This window comes from Balaenoptera physalus, assembly GCF_965194825.1.
Source record: "Balaenoptera physalus genome assembly, chromosome: 4".
Classification (NCBI taxonomy): Eukaryota; Metazoa; Chordata; class Mammalia; order Artiodactyla; family Balaenopteridae; genus Balaenoptera; species Balaenoptera physalus.
Window position 1 is genome coordinate 19,236,253 of NC_138891.1, and position 25,482 is coordinate 19,261,734.

Sequence of the window (25,482 nt, forward strand, 5' to 3'; positions counted from 1 at the left end):
TACTTGCCCCAGAAAGTAATATGCCAACCATCCCACCAGTTATGGGGAAAAGTTGCATATACAATTCTGGAAGAAACTGTACAGATTAGGCCTCTTGTCTCTAGGATAGAATTTCTGTGAATAAAAGCCAAATGTGCTTTTATTGTTGCCTCTGTCTTTCTGCAGATAATGCCTTGAACACCTCTGTAACCAGATGCCTTTGCCTTTCTCTTTTGGCAGAGGAATGTCACGGCATCCGGAGTCATCCCTCAGATTTCTCTGATCATGGGCCCTTGTGCCGGTGGGGCTGTCTACTCCCCGGCCCTAACAGACTTCACGTTCATGGTAAAGGTAAGAAAGAAGGACCTGGTTCTCCTGCCCTTTGAGAGTTGTGCAGTACCTCACCTGAAATAACAATAATTCCTGACCCAGATCTGGGTTGTTATCTGCACGATTATTGGATTTCAATGCAGTGCTGATAAGGTCTTGGTGGAGAGAAGGTTTTGGCATGAAGACTGTAGCTTGTGTGGGTTCAGTGGCAGAATGTGCTTGTCTCCTTCATTGGTGGGTGATTTTACTTGTTGATCTGAATTGCAAATGATTTTCAGGTAATCAAAGGTCCTATCCTCTACCCAGACAGATGATCATTTACTGAATCCTATTCAGAAAGTTTCTCATGGAAAGCTTTTCTGTAAACTGCTTCACTAGGAGGTTGTTTCTTATGTCCCACCTTTATGTCTTTAGCTGTTTGCCATTTTATTACATTTTGTCTGTGATGGTAATGGTAAATCTGATCTCCAACTTCATTGTAAAGAGGTACATATCTTTATTACATGATTTATATGAAATGATATTTTAAAATGATTTTTAAAAGAAGCCTATTTGAAATCATACATGGGTAATTACCTTTAACCTGATACTTAAAAAAAAAATCAGTCTTTTCCTCTTAAATATTTTTAACCATAATGAGCAATAAATGTCAAGACAAATTACGGGGCAAAAAGGAAAGAGAGTCATCCAGTATGAAAACAGTGTAAATAGAGGAAGCGTGAATAGGAAACACTTTTCTCTTTGGCAGTAGGGATTAAAGTTTAGCAAAGTGCTTACCCCTTGACTCAACTATTCTTTCTTGGTGACAGATTAAAAGCAACCTAAATGTTCAATGTTCAGTTTAGGGTGGACTTTAAAAATGAAGATGACCACATCTCTTATTTCCTGAGCAAAGCAGGATTCCTTGAACTTTGCCCACTAAATCTATATATGCCATACCTATGTGGTGCTACCCCAGTTGTCTTCCTACCTGGCAGGAATGGAGGTGTGGGATCAATTCCTCTGGCTAAGGCCATTCTTTCCTCCTCTCCCTACATACATGCTGGAAAATTCTAAACTGCTTTCTCTTATTTTTTTTTTAAATTAATTTATTCTTTTTTTTTTTGGCTGTGTTGGGTCTTCATTGCTGCATGTGGGCTTTCTCTAGTTGAGGCGAGTGGGGGCTACTCTTCATTGCAGTGTGCTGGCTTCTCACTGCGGTGGCTTCTCGTTGTGGAGCACGGGCTCTAGGCGCGTGGGCTTCAGTAGTTGTGGCATGTGGGCTGAGTAGTTGTGGCTTGCAGACTCTAGAGCACAGTCTCAGTAGTTGTGGTGCATGGGCTTAGTTGCTCCGCGGCATGTGGGATCTACCCGGACCAGGGCTCGAACCCGTGTTCCCTGCATTGGCAGGCGGATTCTTAACCACTGCACCACCAGGGAAGCCCTGCTTTGTCTTATTTTTAAAACATTTTTTCCCAGTTATATTGAGATATAATTGACATATAACATTGTTTAAGTTTAAGGTGTACATTTTAAAAATAATTAATTTATTAATTTATTTATTTTTGGCTGCGTTGGGTCTTCATTGCTGTGCGCAGGCTTTCTCTGGTTGAGGTGAGCAGGGGCTACTCTTCGTTGCAGTGCACGGGGTTCTCATTGCGGTGGCTTCTCTTGTTGCGGAGCACAGGCTCTAGGCGCGCAGGCTTCAGTATCTGTGGCTCTAAGGCTCTAGAGTGCAGGCTCAGTAGTTGTGGCACATGGTATTAGTTGCTCCGCTGCATGTGGGATCTTCCCGGACCAGGGCTCGAACCCGTGTCTCCTGCATTGGCAGGCAGATTCTTAACCACTGTGCCACCAGGGAAGCCCCCTTAAGGTGTACATGTTGATTTGATACTTACATATTGTAAAATGATTACCCCCTTAGTGCTCTCATAATTACCATTTCTTTTTTGTGGTGATTAACATTTAAGATCTACTGTCTTAGCAGTTTTCAAGTATGTGATACAGTACTGTTAACTATAATCTCCATATTGTACATTAGATCCCCAGAACTTCTTCATCTTATAACTGGAAGTTTGTATCTTTTGACCAACATCTCCCCTCACTCCAACACCGCCCCTGCTCTTAGTAACCACTATTCTTTTTCTGTGAGTTCAGCTGTTTTAGGTTCCACATATAAGTGAGATCATACAGTATTTCTCTTCCTCTGTCTGACTTATTTTACTTAGCATACGCTAAGTGAAATGCCCTAAAGATCCATTCATGTCACGAATGGCAGGATTTCCTTCTTTCTTATGGCTGGATAATATTTCTCTGTTTTTGTCTGTGTGTATGTATGTGTCACTTTTTTTATTGATATGGATATCCAGTGGATAATTCTGTGTGTATATGTGTATTTATATGTATGTCACATTTTTTTTTAATCCATTCATCCATTGATGGACACTTAGGTTGTTTCCATATCTTGGCTACTGTGAATAATGCTGCAGTGAAATGGGAATGCAGTCATCTGTTTGAGGTCCTGATTTTATTTCCTTTGGATATATACCCAGAAGTGGGATTGCTGGATCATTTGGTAGTTCTATTTTTAGTTTTATGAGGAACCTCCATACTGTTTTCTATAGAGGCTGTATCAATGTATATTCCTACCAAGAGTGCACAAGTGTTCCCTTTTCTCCAGAACTTTACTAGCACTTGCTATTTCTTGTCTTTTTGATAATAGCCATTCTAAGAGGTGTGAGGCTAAAACCTCATTGTGGTTTTGATTTGCATTTCCCTGATGATGAGTGATGTTGAGCATCTTTTCATTAGCCATTTGTATGTTTTCTGTGGAAAAATGTCTATTCAGATCCTCTACCCATTTTTTTAAAAAAAATGTATTTATTTATTTATTTTTGGCTGTGTTGGGTCTTCGTTTCTGTGCGAGGGCTTTCTCTAGTTGCTGCGAGCGGGGGCCACTCTTCATCGCGGTGCACAGGCCTCTCACTGTCATGGCCTCTCTTGTTGCGGAGCACAGGCTCCAGACGCGCAGGCTCAGTAGTTGTGGCTCACGGGCCTAGATGCTCTGTGGCATGTGGCATCTTCCCAGACCAGGGCTCGAACCCGTGTCCCCTGCATTGGCAGGCAGATTCTCAACCACTGCGCCACCAGGGAAGCCCCTCTACCCATTTTTTAATCAAAAAAATATTTTTTTGCTGTTAAGTTTTACGAGTTCTCTATCTATTTTGGATATTAATCCCTTATCAGATATATGATTTGCAAATATTTTCTCCTATTCAGTAGGTTGCCTTTTCATTTTGTTGATTGTTGCTTTTGCTGTGTAGAAACTTTTTAGTTTGCAGTAGTCCCACTTATTAATTTTTGTTTCTATTGCGTTTGCTTTTGGTGTCATCCATAAAATTATTGCCAAGAGCAGTGTCAGGGAGTGTTTCTCCTATGTTTTTTTCTAGGAGTTTTACGGAGTCGAGTCTTTAAGTCTTTAATCTATTTTGAGTTAATTTTTGTGAGTGGTGTAGGATATGTGTCCAGTTTCATCTTCCGCATGTGGTTATCCAGTTTTCCCACCATCATTTATTGAAGAGACTATCTTTTCCCCATTTAGTGTTCTTGGCTCCCTTGTCAAGTATTCGTTGACTGTATACGTGAGAGTTTGTTTCTGGGCTCTTGATTCTGTTCCATTGGTCTGTGTTTCTTTTTATGTGACACCATACTTCTGTAGAAAAATGACATTGGAATTTTGATAGGAGTTGCATTGAATCTATAGATGGCTTTGGGTAGTACAGACATTTTAGCAATATTTTTATAAACATGGGATTTTTTTCCCACTTACTTGTGTCATCTTTGGTGTTTTTCATCAAAGTCCTATAATTTTCAGTGTTTAGATCTTTCACCTCCTTGGTTAAATTTATACATAGGTATTTTGTAATGTTTGATGCTATCGTGAATGGGCAGGTGTTATTTCTTTTTCAGATATTTTCTATATAGTGTATATTTTGTACATAGTGTATAGGAATACAACTGATGTCTGTATGTTGACTTTTTGTACGCTGTATCTTTTAATCCTGTGTTTTCATCCTAAGCAATCCTATCCTCCACTTGCAGAACTTTAATTAATACCTGCATATTGGCACCACCTCCTCTTTCTTGTCCTCCGCAACTAATCATTAAGCCTTAACCATTCTACATCTTAACTATTCCATGTGCTTAATGAGAGTACAATAAAAATGCTAACAGATTCTTTCTTAAAGGTCTAGACAAGTTCACATTAATAAGAAAACTACAATGTAAGAGTAGACATTCCATGAAGGAAGTGCAATGAAGGGCTAGCCCTGCCAGGTGAGAAAATATGTTATAAAGCTAAAATAACTAAAACTATTTGTTCAATTTGTAAATAAATAGACCAGGGAACAGAACAGAATTGAGAAACAGAACAGAATTGACAGATAGATCTAAATATATTTAGACATTTAATTTATGATGGAAAGGATATTGTTCTATTCAGGGTCACTGATAATGGCAGTTTCTTGTATCAAAGACACCAACGATTTCTATATCATTAAATCCAATTGACATTTCTCAGTCCTATCTTACTTGACTTTCCAGCAGCATTTGACCTATGTCATCACTTCTTCCTCTTTGAAACATCAGGGCACTATACTCCCTTGGTTTTCTCCTAGCAATTCTCTCATTCCCTTGGTGATCTTATCCTACCTCAAGACTTTAAATATCCATCTATGTATATGCTGACAACTCTCAAACCTATTTCTTCAGGATGGAACGGTCTCCTGAACTCCAGGATTAAACATTCAGTTGCCTATCAAATTTCCATTTGGACTTTAATGGGTTTCTCAAAATTGATAGGTTTTGATCTCTAATGAGACCCTCCCAAAGTGCTCTCTTATAGCCTTCCCCATCTCAATAAATGGGAAGACCAGCCTTCCAGTGGCTCAGGTCAAAAACATTGACTCATTTTTCTGTTACATTCTGAGTTCAATCAGTCTAAAATCGTATTTGCTCTATTTTAGGATATAATCTAAAATATAATAAAATTCCTATGTACTTCTTATTACTTACACTGCTATTACTTTGATTCAAGCACCTCACCTGGATTATTGCATAATCCTTCTAACTGGTCTTCCTGCTTCTGTCTCTGCCTCCTCTCCCAGTTAATTAAAAAATTTTAAACAATTTAAAATTTCTAATGTAATACATACTCAGGGAAGTACATAAAATACATGAAGTTTAGCAATTATTATAAAGTACAGATCCATGTAAATGATACCCAGATCAAGAAATGGCCCTCCAGGAGCCTGCCCCCATTACCCTCGTAATCAGTATTGTCTCTTTCCATCCTGCCTAGAAGTATTTGTCTCAACTTTTATGGTAATTTTAAAATTTGCTTTGCTCTACAGTTTAAAATTTTAATTATGCCTCACTAAACAATGGGGTTAATGCTGCCTATTTTGACCTTTAATGTAAAGTGAAACATATAATATGCATTCTTTTGTGTGTGACTGTGACGCATGTTTATAAGATTTATCCATGTTCTTTGTAAATGTAGTTCATTTTAATAGCTGTGTAGTATATTATCTTAAGATCCTCATCCTTTCTACTGTTGATGGATATTTGTGTTTCAAGATTTTTGTCATTGCAAATGATTCTGATATAAGCATTCTTATACATGTATCTTGGCGCATACATATTTCAGTTTCTCAAGGTGGAGCAATGTTAGGTCATGGGATACACATGTCTTCAGCTTTTCTATGTAATGCCTGTTTGCTGAAGAAGTTGCAGCAATTTACACTTCTACTAGCAGTGTGTGAGAATTTCACTTGTTCTACATCCGTGCCAGCACTTTTATTGACATAATTTAATTATGCCAGTTTGCATGTGGTGTGATCTCTCATTTTTTTTTTCTGTTTTGTTTTTAATTTTAATTTTATTTATTTTTGGCTGCATTGGGTCTTTGTTGCTGCGCGCGGGCTTTCTCTAGTTGCGGTGAGCGGGGGCTACTCTTTGTTGCAGTGTGCGGGCTTCTCACTGCGGTAGCTTCTCTTGTTGCGGAGCATGGGCTCTAAGCACGCAGGCTTCAGTAGTTGTAGCTTGTGGGCTCAGTAGTTGTGGTGCGCAGGCTCAGTCATTGTGATGCACTGGCTTAGTTGCTCCGCGGCATGTGGGATCTTCCTGGACCAGGCTCGAACCTGTGTCTCCTGCATTGGCAGGCGGATTCTTAACCACTGCACCACCAGGGAAGCCCTCTCATTGTTTTAATCTGCATTTCCATGACTAATGAGGTTGAACACCTTTTCATATGTTTCTTTTTTCTTTTTTTCTTTTTTTGGTCGTGCTGCGCAGCTTGTGGGATCTTAGCTCCCTGACCAGGGATTGAACCTGGGCCTCAGCAGTGAAAGCGCTGAGTCCTAACCATTGGCTCACCAGGGAATTCCCTCATGTTTCTTTCATGGCATGGCCATTCATCTATTTTACCCATTTTTAAAAATTGAGGTTTTTGTTTTTTTCTTACTGATTTTTAGCAGTTCTTTGTATATTTTGGATGTGAGTTCTTTATCAATTATATATATTGCACCTGTCTTCTCCCACTCTGTGACTTCAGTTTTTTCTTCTCAATGCTATCCTTTGAGCAGAATTTTTAAAAAATCTTTTTATCTTGAAATTTCAAATTTACAGAATTCTTAACTGTTTGAGAGTGGGTTATATATATCATTTTCCTTTACCTTTTTAATGCTTCAGTATATAATTCTTTTTTTAAAATTAATTAATTAATTAATTTGGCTGTGCCAGGTCTTAGTTGCGGCACGCAGGATCTTCATTGCTGCTTGTGGGATCTTTGCTGTGGCATGCTGGATCTTTAGTTGTGGCATACAAACTCTTAGTTGTGGCATGCGAACTCTTAGTTGCAGCATGTGGGATCTAGTCCCCTGACCAGGGATCGAACCTGGGCCCCCTGCATTGTGAGTGTGGAGTCTTAGCCACTGGGCCGCTAGGGAAGTCCCCAGTATATAATTAAGAACTAGGATGTTTTCTTACATAACCAGTTGTTAAAGTCCAGAAGTTTAACACTGATACAGTACATTTTTTAAAAATATGTAGAATATACATAAGAAATGGTTAAGTGGTAAGATTTAAGTTACAGTTCTGTTTGTGCAACCATCATCACCAGTCATCTCCAGAACTTTTTCATCTACCCCAGTTGAAACTCTGTACTCATTAAACATTAGTTCTTCATTCCCTACCCCCAGGCCCTTTCTGTTGCGGAATTTGTGGACTCATACAATATTTGTCCATTTGTGACTGGCTTATTTCACTTAGCATAGTGTCTTCAAGGTTCATCCATATGGTACCATGTTTCAGAACTGCCTTCCTTTTTTAGACTGATTAATATACCTTTGTATGTAATACTACATTTTGTTTATTCATTCATCTGCCAGTGAACACTTGAGTTGTTTCCACCTTTTGGCTACTGTGAATAATGCTGTAATAAACGTTGGTGTACATGTATCTGTTTGAATCCCTGTTTTCAGTTCTTTTGGGCATACACCTAGGAGTGGACTTACTGGGTATTATGGTAATTCTGTTTAATATTTTGAAGAAACATCAGACTGTTTTCCACAGTGGCTGCACCATTTTACATTCCCACCAGCAATGCACAAAGGGTTCCAATTTCTCTACATCCTTGCCAGCGTTTGTTTTCTGTTTTGATAATAGCTATCCTAATGTGTGTGAAGTGGTATCTCACTGTGGTTTTCATTTATATTTTCCAAATGATTAGTGATGTTGAGCCTCTTTTCATATTATTTGCCATTGATATATCTTTTTTGGAGACATGTCTATACAAGTCTTCTGTTCATTTTTTGATTGGATCATTTTATTGTTGTTGTTGAGTCGTAGGAGTTCTTCATATATTCTGATATTAACCCCTTAACAGATCATGATTCGAAAATATTTTCTCCCATTCTGTGGGCTGCCTTTTCATTCTGTTAGTGTTCTTTGCACAGAAGATTTTAATTTTGATGAAGTCCAGTTTGTCTACTTTTGTAATCTCTGCTATTATTATCATACCCAAGAAATCTTGCTAAATCCAGTGTCACGAGACTTTCCCTGTATGTTTCCTTCTAAGTTTTGTAGTTTTAGCTCTTATGTTTAGTCCTTTGATCCATTTTGAGTTAATTTTTGTATATGATGTAACATAAGGTCCAACTTCATGTTTTTGCATGTGGATATCCAGTTTTCCTAGCACTATTTTTTTTCTTTTCCATTATAGTTTATTACAGGATATTGAATATAGTTCCATGTGCTATACAGTAGGTCCTTGTTGTCCTATTTTATATATAGTAGTGTGTATCTGTCAATCCCAAACTCCTAATTTATTCCTCTCTCCACCCCTTCCTCTTTGATAACCTTAAGTTTGTTTTCTATGTCTGGGAGTCTGTTTCTGTTTTGTAAATAAGTTCATTTGTATCATATTTTAGATTCCATATATAAGTGATATCATATGATATTTGTCTTTCTCTTTCTGACTTGGTTCAGTTAGTATGATAATCTCTAGGTCCATCCATGTTGCTGCAAATGGCATTATTTCATTCTTTTTTATGGCTGAGTAGTATTCCATTGTATATATATACCACATCTTTATCCATTCATCTGTTGATGGACATTTAGGTTGGTTCCATGTCTTGGCTATTGTAAATAGTACTATAAATATTAATACTGAGGTGCACCTATCTTTTCTGAATTAGAGTTTTCTCTGGATATATGCCCAGGAGTGGGATCCAGCACCATTTGTTGAAAAGACTGTTCTTTCTCCATTGAATGGTCTAAGTATCATTGTTGAAAACCATTTGACCAGGCATGGAAGGGTTTATTTCTGGGCTCTCTAGTCTGTTCCATTGGTCTATATGTCTGTCTTTATGCCAGTACCACACTGTTTTGATTTCTGTAGCTTTTTAGTAGGTTTTGAAGTCAGGAAGTGTGAGGCCTCCAACCTTGTTCTGTTTCAGAATTGTTTTGGCTGTATACAGAGTCCCTTGAGATTCCACATCAACTTTAGGATGGATTTTTCTATTTCTACAAAAATGTCATTGAGATTTTCATAGGGATGATGTTGAATCTGTACATTGCTTTTGGTAGTTTTTACATCTTAACAGTATTGAGTCTTTCAATTCATAAATAGAAGATATCTTTTCCATTATGTCTTATTTAATTTCTTTCAGAAATGTTTTATGATTTTCACTGTACAAGTTTTTTTTGCTTTTTTGGCTAAGTTATACCTAAGTACTTTATCCTTTTAGAAACTATTGTAAATGAAATTGTTTTTGTAACTTCCTTTTCAGATTGGTCATTGTTAGTGTACAGAAATGCAACTGATTTTGGTGTGTTAATTTTGTATCCTGCAACTTAATTTGTTTATTCTAACTTTGTGCGTGTGTGGAATCTTTGGGGTTATCTGCATATAAGATCCATGTCATCTGAAAACAGATAATTTTACTTCTTCCTTTCTGTTTTGGGTGCCTTTTTCTTTTTCTTGACTAATTGCTCTGGCTAGGATTTCCAATACTGTGTTGAATGGAAGTGGAGAAAGCGGGCATCCTTGCCTTGTCCCTGATCTTAGAGGAAAAGCTTCCAGTCTTTAACCATTGAGTATAATGTTAGCTGTGGGTTTTTCATATGTGGCCTTAATCATGTTGAAGTAGTTTCTTTCTAGTTTTCTGAGTATGTTTATCATGAAAGAGTACTGAATTTTGTCATGCTTTTACTGCATTAAGATGATCATGTAATTTTTTCCCTTTGTTCTTTTAATGTGGTGTATTGATATTGGTGTGTTCAACCATCCTTGCATTTCAGGAAAGAATTCCTCTTGGTCTTGGTGTATAATTCCTTATAAAATGTTGAATTAGATCTGCTAGTATTTTGTTGAGCATTTTTGCGGCAATATTTATATGGGATATTGATGTGTACTTTTCTTGTAGTGTCTTTGTCTGGCTTTGGTATTAAGGTAATGCTGGGTCTCAGAATGAATTAGGAGGTATTTCCTTCTCTTTAATTTTTTGGGAAGAGCTTGAGAAGGATTGGTGTTTAATCTTTCTTAAAATGTTTGATAGAATTCACTGGTGAAGCCATTTGGTCTTGGGCTTTTCTTTGGGAGGTTTTTGATTACTGATTCAGTCTCCTTACTAGTTACAGGTCTATTCAGATATTCTATTTTTTCATGATTCAGTCTTGGTGGTAGGTTGTGTGTTTCTAGGAATTTGTCCATATCATCCAGGTTATCCAATTTGTTGTATAGAATTGTTCATAGTACTCCTATAATCTTTATTTCTGTGGAATTGGTAGTGATGTCCACACTTTCATTTCTGATCTTAGTAATTTGAGTCTATTTTTTCTTAGTCCATCTAGCTAAATATTTGTCAATTTTATTGATCTTTTTGAGGAACCAAGTTCTGGTTTTACTGATTTTTTTTTTCTCCCTCTATTTTTCATTTATCTCGGCTCTAATCTTTATTTTCTTTCTTTTGCTAACTTTGGGTTTAGTTCTTTTTCTTTTTTTTTTTTTTTTTTTTTTTAGTTCCTTAAGGTGTAAAGTTAGGTTGAGAACTTACTTTCTTTTTTTTTTTGCTTGTTGATTTTTTTGGCTGCATTGGGTCTTCGTTGCTACGAACAGGCTTTCTCTAGTTGCGGTGAGCGCAGGCTACTCTTCGTTGCAGTGCGTGGGCTTCTCATTTTGATGGCTTCTCTTGTTGTAGAACATGGGCTTTAGGCACACGGGGTTCAGAAGTTGTGGCTCGCAGGCTCAGTAGTTGTGGTGCACGGGCTTAGTTGCTTGGCGGCATGTGGGATCTTCCCAGACCAGGGCTCGAACCTGTGTCCCCTGCATTGGCAGGCGGATTCTTAACCACTGAGCCACAAGGGAAGCCCTGAGAACTGATTTTCTTAGTGTATTTAACAGCTTTAAATTCCCCTCTTAGCACTGTTTTTGCTGCATCTCGTAAGTTTTTGTACGTTTTCATTTCTCAGTATTTTCTAATTTCCCTTGATTTAATCTTTGGTCCATTGGCTGTTTTAAGAGTGTGATGTTTGGGACTTCCCTGGTGGCACAGTGGTTAAGAATCCGCCTGCCAGTGCAGGGGACACGTGTTCAAGCCCTGGTCCGGGAAGATCCCACATGCTGTGGAGCAACTAAGCCCGTGTGCCACAACTACTGAGCCTGGGCTCTAGAGCCTGCGAGCCACAACTACTGAGCCTGTGCACCACAGCAACTGAAGCCCATGTGCCTAGAGCCCGTGCTCTGCAATAAGAGAAGCCATCGCAATGAGGAGCCCGTGCACCGCAATGAAGAGTAGCCCCCGCTCGCCGCAGGTAGAGAAAGCCCGTGCGCAGCAAGGAAGACCCAACGCAGCCAAAAATAAATAAATTTATTTAAAAAAAGTGTAATGTTTAATTTCCACATATTTGTAAGTTTCCAGTTTTTCTTGTTTCTAGTTTCATTCCATTGCGATCAAACAAGATAGTTTATATGATTTCAATCTTTTTAAATTTATTAAGACTTGTTTCACATATGCCTAACATGTAGTCTATCCAATATAATACTGTTGTCTACTCTACCATCTAGATTCCAGTTTGGTCACTTGTCCCCAAAATGTCCTTAATGGCATTTTCTTTCTCCAGTACAGGATCCATTTCAGGATCACATATTGCCTTTAGTTGTCATGTTGCATTAATTTCCTTTACTCTGTGACAGTTCCTCAGACTCTTTGTCATGACATTTTGAAGGCTACAGAATGAATTATTTCATAGACTGTTGCTCAATTTGGGTTTATCTGGTATTTCCTCACGATCAGATTCAGATTAGGTATCCCAGCCTGTCTACTACATTAGTGATGTTGTATCCTGCTCAAATGATCACATCTGGAGGCAAGTGATGGCCATCTGCCCTTCATTGGTGACATTAATTTGATCATTGTTGAGGTGTTGTCTGGTTTCTCCACTGTGTAGTTACCGTTTTTTCTTTGTAACTGATACTCACTGGGGAGATGCTTTGAGACCATACAAGTATGCTGTTCCACATTATACTTTTTTCCCTTGATTTAGTATCTTTTGATGATTCTTGTCCAAACCAGTCTTTACAAGATGGTTATTTTTCAGCTCCACCACTTGCTTCATATCAGTTGGTGATCTACTCTAAGGAAGAGCCCTGCTTTTCTTGGGCATTTGTTTATTTCATTGACTTAATATGGGTTCATGGATTTCCTATTTTACTCTGTGGTTTATATTCCATTACAGTACTATCATTATTTTGATGCTCAAATTGTCTTTCCTTTAGCCAGTGGGAGTCCCTGTAAGCTGGCTTCTGTGCTCTTTTGTTAGGAGAACCAATGTCATATGTGTACTTTATGGGTAGTGTGTTTTAGTTCTTGAACTTTTTCCTACCCTGAAGTCACGAAGATACTTTCTGTTTTCTAAAAGTTTTATTATTTTGCCTTTTACGTTTGCATCTAAAGTTGGAGTTGATTTTTACACATAGTATGAAATAGAGGCTAGTTTGATTCTTTAAAAAATTTTTTTCCAGTATAGATACCTAGTTGACCTAGAGCCTTTTATTGAAAAGAACAATCTTTCCTGCTCTGTGATGTCATTTATATTGTGAATCAAGCATCCATATATCGAGTGTTTCACTGAGCTTTCTTGGTCTGTTTGCTTATCTCTGTGCCAGTCAGTACCATATTTTCAATTACAATGGCTTTATGACAAATGCTGATACCTGGTACAGCAAGTTTTCCTTCTGTATTTTCTTTAAGTGGTATGGATATGGGATATTCTTGACCCTTTGCATTTCCACAATTTTTTTTTTTTTTTTACAACTTTGAGATATAACTCACGTACGGTGAACTGCATACACTTTAAGTTGTGCAATTAGAGCTTTGATGCATGTATACAACCATGAAGCCATGACCACAATTAAGATAATGAACATAACCATCACTTCCCAAAGTTTCCTCATGTATTGTTGTAATTCATTCTTTCCTACCTCCCAGCCTTGTCTTTAGGTAACTGTTCATCTGCTTTTTTTTCTAATTAAAAAAATTTTTTAAATTTTATTTATTTATTTTTGGCTGTGTTGGGTCTTCGTTGCTGCACACGGGCTTTCTCTTGCTGTGGCGAGCGGGGGCTTCAGTAGTTGCGGCGAGCAGGGGCTACTCTTTGTTGCAGTGTGCGGGCTTCTCATTGCAGTGGCTTCTTTTGCTGCGGAGCACGGGCTCTAGGCACATGGGCTTCGGTAGTTGCAGAACATGGGCTCAGTAGTTGTGGTGCATGGGCTTTGTTGCTCCGTGGCATGTGGGATCTTCCCAGACCAGGGATTGAACCCGTGTCCCCCGCATTGGCAAGCAGATTCTTAACCACTGCGCCACCAGGGAAGTCTCTGTTTCTAGTTTTTGATTGTTACAAGTAATGCTCTTATGAACGTTTGTTTGAGTCTTTGTGTGGAGTGTGGAAGATAGACCTCTCTAGCTAGGCCATTCTAGCAAGATTCCAAACCAAGGAGCCATAAAATAAAGACTGATACAACACAGATAATAGTCTAAGGACTAATGTCCTTAGTATATAAAAACAACTATCTAGTAGGAGAATGGGCAAAGAACATGAACAATGAGATGACAGAGATGATTGTAGTAACATACTTATTGCAGCATTGCTTGTTATAAGTAAAACACTGGCAACAGTCTAAAGGACCATCAGTAGGTGACAGTTAAGTAAGTTGTGATACATATCCTACTATACTGATACGGAATAATCTTCAAGAAGTTTGAGAACAGTGTGTGTAGGACAGTGTGCTAGAGAGAGAGTAAGGGAAAAAATGTGTAAATGCTCATATGCATGGATGTCAGAGAAACTGACAGTGGTCGCCTTTGGGGATGGAAATTAGAGGGCTGGAAATAAGGGCTTGCATGTAGACTTACTTTCTACTGTATCTCCTATTCTGATTAAATTTTTTACAATATGCCTTTATCATCTTTAAGTTAGAAACTAAAAATTAAAGCCTGTCACTCTCTCAAAACACCAAACATTGATTATCATTGTCTCCAGATGGCTTCACTTAAAGTGACTGATTAATTTTAGGCAAGCTGCACACTATCACAGTGCCTCAATTTCCTGATCTGTAAATGGGGTGATAATAGTACCTAGGCTTTAATGACACAATCCCATGAAATGCTTAGAAAAATTCTTGGTGTGCAGCAAGCTCTGAATAAGGGTCACCTGTTAGGGTGTTCTACAGATGACTGATTGGTAGCCACACTGCAGGCCATTTTGCTGAGAGGGAACCAGGCAACGAAGATTTTTTGATAGACAGTGAGGCAGGGAAAACGTGGGTCTTTAGTTTGGATACGCATCTGTGAGCTGCGTCCTAACCTGGTTTTGCCACCACGTCACTATCTTCTCTGCGTTTGTCATCTTGGCTGTGTGAACTCTATGGCTCCATTGAGTTCTGGTGCTCTGAGATTGAACTTTCTGGAATTCTCTGGTTTCAGGACACCTCCTACTTGTTCATCACTGGCCCTGATGTTGTGAAGTCTGTCACCAATGAGGACGTTACCCAGGAGGAGCTCGGGGGCGCCAGGACCCACACCACCATGTCAGGTTAGAGGCCTCGAAGCTTACCTTACTGTTGTCAGACACTGAGAAGAGGAATTGCTAGAAGTGACAGTCTGTTACAGATACCACTTCATTGACAGAATTTCTCTGAATAGACTGTAGTGTCATGTATTTTCTACAGATGTAGTAATAAAGGTGGATTTATATCTCAAATTCGTTAAATTAAATTACAGGCTACTACTAATGCTTTCATAGTCTTTGAAATTTTTGAGCTAACTAGAATGATGGTTATAAGAATTATGATTCATAAAAGTATGTGTGCTGTGGAAAAAGTAGCACAGGGTAAGGGGGATTGGGATTGTTGCAGTTTTAATGAGGGTGGTAAGGACAGGCCTCACTGGGCAATAGATCTGAGCAGATTTGAAGGAGTGTATTGCGTGGATACCTAGGGGAGAAGCATCACAGGCAGAGGCTTCTGAGGAAGGAGAGGGGCTGGTGTGCTCGGTGAGTGGCAAGGAGGGTGGTTGGATTAGACACATGACATGATCTGACTTTAAAAGCTCAGTTGGGCTGCCTGGTAGAGAAGAGACTCTGGGGGCAGCGGTAGAAGCAGGGAGTCTGGTGGGGTGAACCTGAGAGGGAGTTTCCTGCCCCACTTTCTCTATCATGTCTGTGGCCCTGTTTGGCTCTTCTGTGATTTCAGAGTGTTCTTGAGGAATGATGGCTTGATTCCTTACCAGGGCCACGTGGTTCCCCTTCTTTCCTCCTTTGTTCTGCCATTGCTGAGTACCATGACATGTGCCAGCCATTTTCCTTTTATTTTTTATTGTCCAGCTTTCTTGAGTGTTAATGGACATATTACCAGGCATTATTCCAGTTGCTGGGCTGCAGTGATAAGACAGGCCTGGCCTCTACCCTGTTGGAGCTGATACTCTCGGGGAGATGTAAGGCAGTAAACAGGGAAATAGGTGCTGCAGGGAAAAGTGTGATGAGAATTCCCACCTGGTCCAGGGATGGAGAGTGAGGGGTGTGGGGAAAGTTGTGCTCTGGAGAGGGGCAGGGAAAGCCTTGGCAAGTAGGCGACACTAGGCCAAAGACCTGGATAATGAAAGGAGTGACCCTTGCAGAGAGAACAGGCTGCATGGACTGAGGGTCAGCCTGAAGGTGTGTGGTGTGGTACCATCCTCAGTGGAGGGGGCGGCGACAGGGCTGTCGGCACAGTCTGCTGCAGACCCGCCCTAGAGGGGGCAGGTGGGCATGAAGCTGCGTCTCTGGGCTGACAGGCACCCTGGCCCATTATATACTCCCTGTTTTCTCAGGCGTGGCCCACAGAGCTTTTGAAAACGACGTTGACGCCTTGTGTAATCTCCGGGAGTTCTTCAACTACTTGCCTCTCAGCAATCAGGACCCGGCCCCCGTCCGTGAGTGCCATGATCCCAGGTGAGTTGCAGGCCGGAGCTCCTTCTCTTGTTTTGCAGGTTGGCTTGTCCTTCTCTGGCCCCTGTGCCCTGGCGGGACCTCCAGGGTCTGTCCTGGTGGGCAGCTTGGAGTAGACTGTGCAGTGGAGTCAGGTGTAGGCATGGTGGTGGCATGTTTGGGTATAGGAGCCACGAAGGATTTTATTTACTTATTTAAAAAGAAATTAAAAAAAAATTTTCTGACCACGCTGTGTGGCATGCAGGATCTTAGTTCCTCCACCAGGGATCAAATCCATGCCCCCTGCAGTGGAAGCTCAGACAGAGTCTTAACCACTGGACTGCCAGGGAAATCCCAGGAGATTTTATTTTTATTCACGTTTTTCCTCTCTGTAATATCTGACAAGTAGCTTGGGAGTAAAAAGTGGCCAAAAAAAATATTATTTCTGAGTCTTTGTCCAGAATTGAGAGAGATTTTTTTTTTTTTTTTGGTCTTAACATGAAATAAATCACTGTGAAATGATTCAGACAGCATGCCCTTTAGGAAATGTGCTGTGCACACCTGCTTGTGGCCAGAAGCCGGGGCATTCCTGGGGAAGGGTGTGTTGCTGACCACCTAGTGAAGACCTTCTTTTCCTTCGTGCTATTCCGGCCACTGCTTGATGTGGGGGGCACCGCAGATTAAGCCAGAAGCCCAGCTGGGGAACTATAGCTCCAGACCGCTCGCTGCTGTCTTCTCCATTTTGTTTCCTCTCTGATTTTGAAGCACTCACTTGGCCTGCAATACTTCTGCAGAAGGACTTGAAATTGTGTCCCTCGGGAAGAAGCCGTTTTCAGACACTGCCCTGGGCTTCTACCTATGGGGCCGTGTCTGGGCCAGGGATGCTCTGAAGAGTCATGTCCCCAGGGCCTCTCCTTGTCTGCCTCGGCCTCACTCCTCAGGGGATAAAATCAGTGGCCCACTGTGTGTAGTCATGAGAGGGAGGGTGGTCACAAGGCCCAGAAGCGATGGGCACAGCCTCCTTTTCCGAGCTGCTGTACTGTTTGGGGTTCTTTTTTTTTTTGAATTTATTTATGGCTGTGTTGGGTCTTCGTTTCTGTGCGAGGGCTTTCTCTAGTTGCGGCGAGCGGGGGCCACTCTTCATCGCGGTGCGCGGGCTTCTCACTATCGCGGCCTCTCTTGTTGCAGAGCACAGGCTCCAGACGCGCAGGCTCAGTAGTTGTGGCTCACGGGCCCAGTTGCCCCGCGGCATGTGGGATCTTCCCAGACCAGGGCTCGAACCCGTGTTCCCTGCATTGGCAGGCAGATTCTCAACCACTGCGCCACCAGGGAAGCCCTGTTTGGGGTTCTTGAAAGGTTTAGGACATCGTTTGAAGGTGTTATGGTCCGAGGGCCCAGACATGTCTGAACAGCCTGCTTTGGCCCAGCCATACCTCCTCTTCATTCAGTCCCAGGGAAGCTGTATGCATATGTGTAAACAGCACATGAAAAGTAAGGGAGGACTTTGTTACTGGGTGGGGCTGTACCCAAGACGCTGGTGCCGAGCTCTTTGGGAAGCTGGGCTTGATGGTACAGTGGCTTGTTCACTACAATGTCCTTTGGTGCTCCATACAATACCTAGAACGTAGGAGGTGTTCAGAGAGGATAAATGAAGGAATCTCCACATTCAGGGGAATAAGCTCATTTTTTTTTCCTCAGAATGAAAACAGAAAGATCTTCTGGGTTAATATCAAGCTCAGGTTCAGTTTAATATGGTGGTAACAAAGGAATGTATCTTTGGGGACTGCTTTGCAAGCCCAGCAGGGACAGAATCAGTCCAGCCCCCGTGCTGTGTCTCCCCCATTTCCTCTCCCATTCCCCACCCACAGAAGGCAACGGGCTCTTCCATGTTGATTATATCTGCTTCTTTTTCTATCCAAAGTGACCGTCTGGTTCCTGAGCTTGATACAATTGTCCCTTTGGAATCTACCAAAGCCTACAACATGGTGGACATCATACACTCTGTAAGTGCCACATCTGTCTGTCTTGTCTGTGCTGGCTCAGCCATGTGCATGTCATTGTGCTTTGGCTCAGTGAGGAAGTGCTGGACCCACAGGCCTTACCATTGGGCAACACAGGCAGGGCACGGGGTGGCACAGAACAAGGGCACTGAGTAGTGTGTTATGGGAAGAGCTAGTGGCTGTGGCCACCCTACTGGCTTGGATGGGCTTGGGGGCGTGGCAGGTGGGTCCGCAGAGCTCAGGGCTCTTGAGCTGGCACTCTGAGACCCACAGAGAAAGGGCCGTGTCTCCAGAGCCTGGAGTTGAGGCAGGATGACTCTTCAGGTACCTCTGTTTGGAGCCTCATGCTCAGAGGGCTTTTTTTTTTTCCTCTGGAGAAAGGAGAGTACACAAAGTGTCCTGTGACAGGGTTGAGGGGTGTGTGTGTAGGTCGGAGGAGGACGGGAGTCGTTTGTAACCTTTTTCTTGGTGTAGCAGGTTCCTGGGTCATTAAGTGAAGAGACAGTGTTGGGGTGAACTGGGGGCATCTGTCGATGGCCATTGTCTCCCTCATACTTTCCTACATGCACTGTGCTCTTAGCTCTTCTCGCTTAACTGAACCCAGACGGCTCTGTGGGCACGGCCTCTCCCGGGGCCCTGGCTCTCCCAGTGACCTGTTCCTCCTCCCTGTACTGTGGGGAGTCAGCGTGAGTCAGCAGCCGTGGCCGGGCTCTGCCCCTCCTCATTGCTGGGTTCCTAGCCTGCTGAGCACCATTTGAGCCCAATTCTACCAGCATGTCCTCCTCTGACCTTAGCCTTCAGTACTCTCTACACCCTCACAGTTGTCCTGTCCGTCTCTCACCACCTCTGCTCCTGGACTCTCCAGCCCTCAATCATCCCATTCCTCTGGAGCCCTCTGCCCCTCCTGGCCTCTGCTTTCCTGGCCCAGCTTGGACTCTGCCATTGTGCCAGATGTTAACAGCCAGGCCCTGTTCTCAGTGTTGGTGCTGTATGACACTGTGATGGACAGAAACCCTGCCTCGGCGACCTCACATTTGCGTGAGAGATTCAGAGAACAAAAGCATACATGGCATGGGTAGTTTTAGGTCCAAGAATAGTGTGAAGAAGGTAAAATGGGGTCTGTGTCATCCGTGCTCCAATTCTCCTTTTGCCCTGTGGAGTCCCATCCCTGGTTCAAGGCTGCAGCCATCCATCCATCCATCCATCCATCCATCCACACACCCATCCATCCATCCATCCATCCATCCATCCATCCATCCATCCATCCATCCATCCATCCATCCACCCATCCATCCATCCATCCATCCATCCATCCATCCATCCATCCATCCATCCATCCATCCATCCACACACCCATCCATCCATCCATCCATCCATCCATCCATCCATCCATCCATCCATCCAGTCACTTATTCATCCAGTCACTTATTCATCCACCCACCCATGTTGCCAGTGGGGCCTGAGCCTGCCAGAGGAAAGCCCCGGAGCCTTGCTCCAGCCTGAGCTGGGCCCTCGGTTCACCTCTCTGGTCTCTGGCTTGAATATGTGCCGTGAACCTCCTCTCAGCTCCTGTTTTTATCTTCTTCACTTTCCCTGATCGAAACCCTAACTTCCTTCTCTATTCCCCACTCTGATCAGATGACATCAGCATTTCCTTCATGGAGAAAATTGAGAGCATCAGGTTCATCACTCTCCATAGCTGCCTGTTTCTCCCTCTCCACCATCCCTCCGTGTCTCCCCAGGCTCAAAGAATGAGGTGCCTTCACCTGGGCTCCTCACTCCATTGCTTCCTATCTGGCATCTTGCTTTCTTGACTGGTTTAACTTCTTCTCCCTCTCTTAACTCCTTCCTCTTGGCAATAAATGTGTTTGAACATGTATGGACTTCTTGTCTGCTAAACCAAACCCTTCTTAACCTGAATCTCTGTTTAACTGATGTCCACAGTCTTTTCTGCCTTTTTCCTTAAACTCCTCTTGTCTCTTCTTCCTTTATTCCTCTCTGGAATCTGGCTTCTGCTTTTCTCCCTCTGTTGTATGACAGCTCTCCTAATGGCCTCTCCAAATTGCTAAATCCAGGGAACTAAGGTCATTAAAGAGGTATAGTTACAGAGGTAACCATTATTAAAATAAATATAAATCCTCCTAAATAACAGAAACATTTATATAGAATAGATCAAATAAATGCATCACATAGAGAAACAGACAAGCCTCCCCAGTGTTCTCTTCCAGGCATTGTTTTCCCACCAAGCCCCTGAGGGAAACCACCATCTTGACCTTTAACAGCATAAATTAGTTTTTCTTGGTTTTGTATACTATATAAATGGAATCATTTAGTGTGTGGTCTTTTCCGTCTGGCTGCTTTCATTCAATGAGATGACTGAAATTCGTCCATATTGTTGCAATGCATGTTATTCTCATGGTTCTCCTTAGCCTTTTTTTTTTTTTTTGATGCTTTTTAAAAAAAATTTTAGAATTTTATTTATTTTTTTATACAGCAGGATCTTATTAGTTATCCATTTTATACGTATTAGTGTATATATGTCAATCCCAATCTCCCAATTCATCCCACCACCAACACCCCCCACCACCACTTTCCCCCCTTGGTGTCCATAAGTTTGTTCTCTACATCTGTGTCTCAATTTCTGCCCTGCAAACTGGTTCATCTGTACCATTTTTCTAGGTTCCACATATATGCATTAATATACGATGTTTGTTTTTCTCTTTCTGACTTACTTCACTCTGTATGACAGTCTCCAGATCTATCCACGTCTCTACAAATGACCCAATTTCGTTCCTTTTTATGGCTGAGTAATATTCCATTGTATATATGTACCACATCTTCTTTATACATTTGCCTGTCGATGGGCATTTAGGTTGCTTCCATGACCTGGCTATTGTAAATAGTGCTGCAGTGAACATTGCGGTGCATGTGTCTTTTTGAATTATGGTTTTCTCTGGGTATATGCCCAGTAGTGGGATTGCTGGGTCATATGGTAGTTTTTTAAGGAATCTCCATAGTGGCTGTATCAATTTACATTCCCACCAACAGTGCAAGAGGGGTCCCTTTTCTCCACACCCTCTCCAGCATTTGTTGTTTGTAGATTTTCTGATGATGCCCATTCTAACTGGTGTGAGGTGATACCTCATTGTAGTTTTGATTTGCATTTCTCTAATAATTAATGATGTTGAGCAGCTTTTGATGTGCTTCTTGGCCATCTGTATGTCTTCTTTGGAGAAATGTCTATTTAGGTCTTCTGCCCATTTTTTGATTGGGTTGTTTGTTTTTTAAATATTGAGCTGCATGAGCTGTTTATATATTTTGGAGATTTATCCTTTGTCCATTGATTCATTTGCAAATATTTTCTCCTATTCTGAGGGTTGTCTTTTTGTCTTGTTTGTAGTTTGCTTTGCAAAGCTTTTAAGTTTCATTAGGTCCCATTTGTTTATTTTTGTTTTTATTTCCATTACTCTAGGAGGTGGATCAAAAAAGATCTTGCTGTGATTTATGTCAAAGAGTGTTCCTCCTATGTTTTCCTCTAAGAGTTTTATAGTGTCCGGTCTTACATTTAGGTCTCTAATCCATTTTGAGTTTATTTTTGTTTATGGTGTTAGGGAGTGTTCTAATTTCATTTTTTACATGTAGCTGTCCAGTTTTCCCAGCACCACTTATTGAAGAGACTGTCTGTTCTCCATTGTATATCCTTGCCTCCTTTGTCATAGATTAGTTGACCATAGCTACGTGGGTTTATCTCTGGGCTTTCTATCCTGTTCCATTGATTTATATTTCTGTTTTTGTGCCAGTACCATATTGTCTTGATTACTGTAGCTTTGTAGTATAGTCTGAAGTCCTCCAGCTCCATTTTTTTCCCTCAAGACTGCTTTGGCTATTCGGGGTCTTTTGTGTCTCCATACAAATTTTAAGACTTTTTATTCTAGTTCTGTAAAAAAATGCCATTGGTAATTTGATAGAGATTGCGCTGAATCTGTAGATTGCTTTTGATAGTATAGTCATTTTCACAATATTGATTCTTCCAATCCAAGAACATGGTATATCTCTCCATCTGTTGGTATCATCTTTAGTTTCTCTCATGAGTGTCTTATAGTTTTCTGCATACAGGTTTTTTGTCTCCCTTGGTAGGTTTATTCCTAGGTATTTTATTCTTTTTGTTGCAGTGGTAAATGGGAATGTTTCCTTAATTTCTCTTTCAGATTTTTCATCATTAGTGTATAGGAATGCAAGAGATTTCTGTGCATTCATTTTGTATCCTGCAACTTTACCATATTCATTGATTAGCTCTAGTAGTTTTCTGGTAGCATCTTTAGGATTCTCTAGTATCATGTCATCTGCAAACAGTGACAGCTTTACTTCTTCTTTTCCGATTTGGATTCCTTTTATTTCTTTTAATTCTCTGATTGCTGTGGCTAGGACTTCGAAAACTATGTTGAATAATAGTGGTGAGAGTGGACAACCTTGTCTTGTTCCTGATCTTAGAGGAAATGCTTTCAGTTTTTCACCATTGAGAATGATGTTTGCTGTGGGTTTGTCATATATAGCCTTTATTATGTTGAGGTAGGTTCCCTGTGTGCCCACTTTCTGGAGAGTTTTTATCATAAATGGGTGTTGAATTTTGTCAAAAGCTTTTTCTGCATCTATTGAGATGGTCTTATGGTTTTTCTTCTTCAATTTGTTAATATGGTGTATCACTTTGATTTTGCATATATTGAAGAATCCTTGCATCCCTGGGATAATCCCACTTGATCATGGTGTTTGATCCTTTTAATGTGTTGTTGGATTCTGTTTGCTAGTATTTTGTTGAGGATCTTTGTATCTATATTCATCAGTGATATTGGTCTGTAATTTTCTTTTTTTGTCGTATCTTTGTCTGGTTTTGGTATCAGGGTGATGGTGGCCTCATAGAATGAGTTTGGGAGTGTTCCTTCCTCTGAAATTTTTTAGATGAGCTTGAGAAGGATGGGTGTTAGCTCTTCTCTAAATGTTTGATAAAATTCACCTGTCAAGCCATCTGGTCCTGGACTTTTGTTTGTTGGAAGATTTTTAATCACAGTTTCAATTTTATTACTTGTGATTGGTCTGTTCCTATTTTCTACTTCTTCCTGGTTCAGTCTTGCAAGGTTATACCTTTCTAAGAATTTGTCCATTTCTTCCAGGTTGTCCATTTTATTGGCATAGAGTTGCTTGTAGTAATCTCTTAAGATGCTTTGTATTTCTCTGGTGTCTGTTGTAACTTCTCGTTTTTCATTTCTAATTTTCTTGATTTGAGTCCTCTCCCTCTTGATGAGTCTGGCTAATGGTTTATCAATTTTGTTTATCTTCTCAAAGAACCAGCTTTTAGTTTTATTGATCTTGCTATTGTTTCCTTTGTTTCTATTTCATTTATTTCTGCTCTGATCTTTATGAATTCTTTCTTTCTGCTAACTTTGGGTTTTGTTTGTTCTTCTTTAGGTGTAAGGTTCCGTTAGGTGTAAGGTTAGATTGTTTATTTGAGATTTTTCTTGTTTCTTCAGGTAGGCTTGTATTGTTATAAACTTCCCTCTTAGAACTGCTTTTGCTGCATCCCATAGGTTTTGGATCGTCATGTTTTCGTTGTCATTTGTCTCTAGGTATTTTTTGATTTCCTCTTTGATTTCTTCAGTGATCTCTTGGTTATTTAGTAACGTATTTAGCCTCCATGCGTTTGTGTTTTTTACGTTTTTTTCTCTGTAATTGATTTTTTAAAAAATTTATTTATTTTTGGCTGTGTTGGGCCTTCGTTGCTGTGCACGGGCTTTCTCTAGTTGCGCTGAGCGGGGGCTACTCTTCGTTGCGGTGCGCAGGCTTCTCATTGCGGTGGCTTCTCTTGTTGCGGAGCACGGGCTCTAGGTGCACGGGCTTCAGTAGTTGTGGCACGTTGGCTCAGTAGTTGTGGCTCGCGGGCTCTAGAGCGCAGGCTTGGTAGTTGTGGCGCACGGACTTAGTTGCTCCGCGGCATGTGGGATCCTCCCAGACCAGGGCTCAAACCTGTGTCTCCTGCGTTGGCAGGCGGATTCTTAACCACTGCACCACCAGGGAAGCCCCTGTAATTGATTTCTAATCTCGTAACATTATGGTCAGAAGAGATGCTTGATATGATTTCAATTTTCTTAAATTTACTGAGGCTTGATTTGTGACCCAAGATGTGATGTATCCTGGAGAATGTTCCGTGTGCACTTGAGAAGAAAGTGTAATCTGCTGTTTTTGGATGGAATGTCCTATAACTATCAATTAAATCTATCTGGTCTTTTGTGTCATTTAAAGCTTGTGTTTCCTAATTAATTTTCTGTTTGGATGATCTGTCCATTGGTGTAAGTGAGGTGTTAAAGTTCTCCACTATTATTGTGTTACTGCTGATTTCCTCTTTTATAGCTGTTAGCAGTTGCTTTATGTATTGAGATGCTCGTATGGTGGGTGCGTATATATTTATAATTGTTATATCTTCTTCTTGGATTGATCCCTTGACCATTATGTAGTGTCCTTCTTTGTCTCTTGTAACATTCTTTATTTTAAAGTCTATTTTATCTGATAGGAGTATTGCTACTCCAGGTTCCTTTTGATTTCCATTTGCATGGAATATCTTTTTCCATGCCCTCACTTTCAGTCTGTATGTGTCCCTAGGTCTGAAGTGGGTCTCTTGTAGACAGCATATATATGGGTCTTGTTTTTGTATCCATTCATCAGGCCTGTGTCTTTTGGTTGGAGCATTTAATCCATTCACATTTAAGGTAATTATCGATATGTATATTCCTATTACCATTTTCTTAATTGTTATGAGTTTGTTTTTTTAAAAAATAAATTTATTTATTTATTTATTTATTTTTGGCTGTGTTGGGTCTTCGTTGCTGTGTGCGGGCTTTCTCTAGTTGTGAGTGGGGGCTACTCTGTTGCAGTGCACGGGCTTCTCATTGTCGTGGCTTCTCTTGTTGTGGAGCACAGGTTCTAGGCGCGTGGGCTTCAGTAGTTGTGGCATGTGGGCTCAGTAGTTGTGGCTTGCGGGCTGTAGAGCACAGACTCAGTAGTTTTGGCACATGGGATCTTCCTGGGCCAGTGCTCGAACCCATGTCCCCTGCCCTGGCAGGCGTATTCTTAACCACTGCGCCACCAGGGAAGCCCTATGAGTTTGTTTCTGTAGGTCCCT

General features: G+C 41.0%; 1 protein-coding gene across 2 annotated transcripts in view; it reads left to right on the top strand.

The window, feature by feature from the left end:
- PCCB (propionyl-CoA carboxylase subunit beta) overlaps window positions 1-25,482 on the top strand; it is an 84,645-nt gene that overhangs the window by 23,621 nt on the left and 35,542 nt on the right. Inside the window, exons 6-9 of one of the 2 annotated variants that reach the window (XM_082459179.1) lie at window positions 220-330; window positions 14,832-14,940; window positions 16,215-16,335; window positions 18,233-18,314. In XM_082459179.1, coding sequence (XP_082315305.1) covers window positions 220-330; window positions 14,832-14,940; window positions 16,215-16,335; window positions 18,233-18,314 — 423 coding nt within the window. The remainder of the gene's footprint in view (window positions 1-219; window positions 331-14,831; window positions 14,941-16,214; window positions 16,336-18,232; window positions 18,315-25,482) is intronic. The other variant, XM_082459180.1, reaches the window with a different exon arrangement.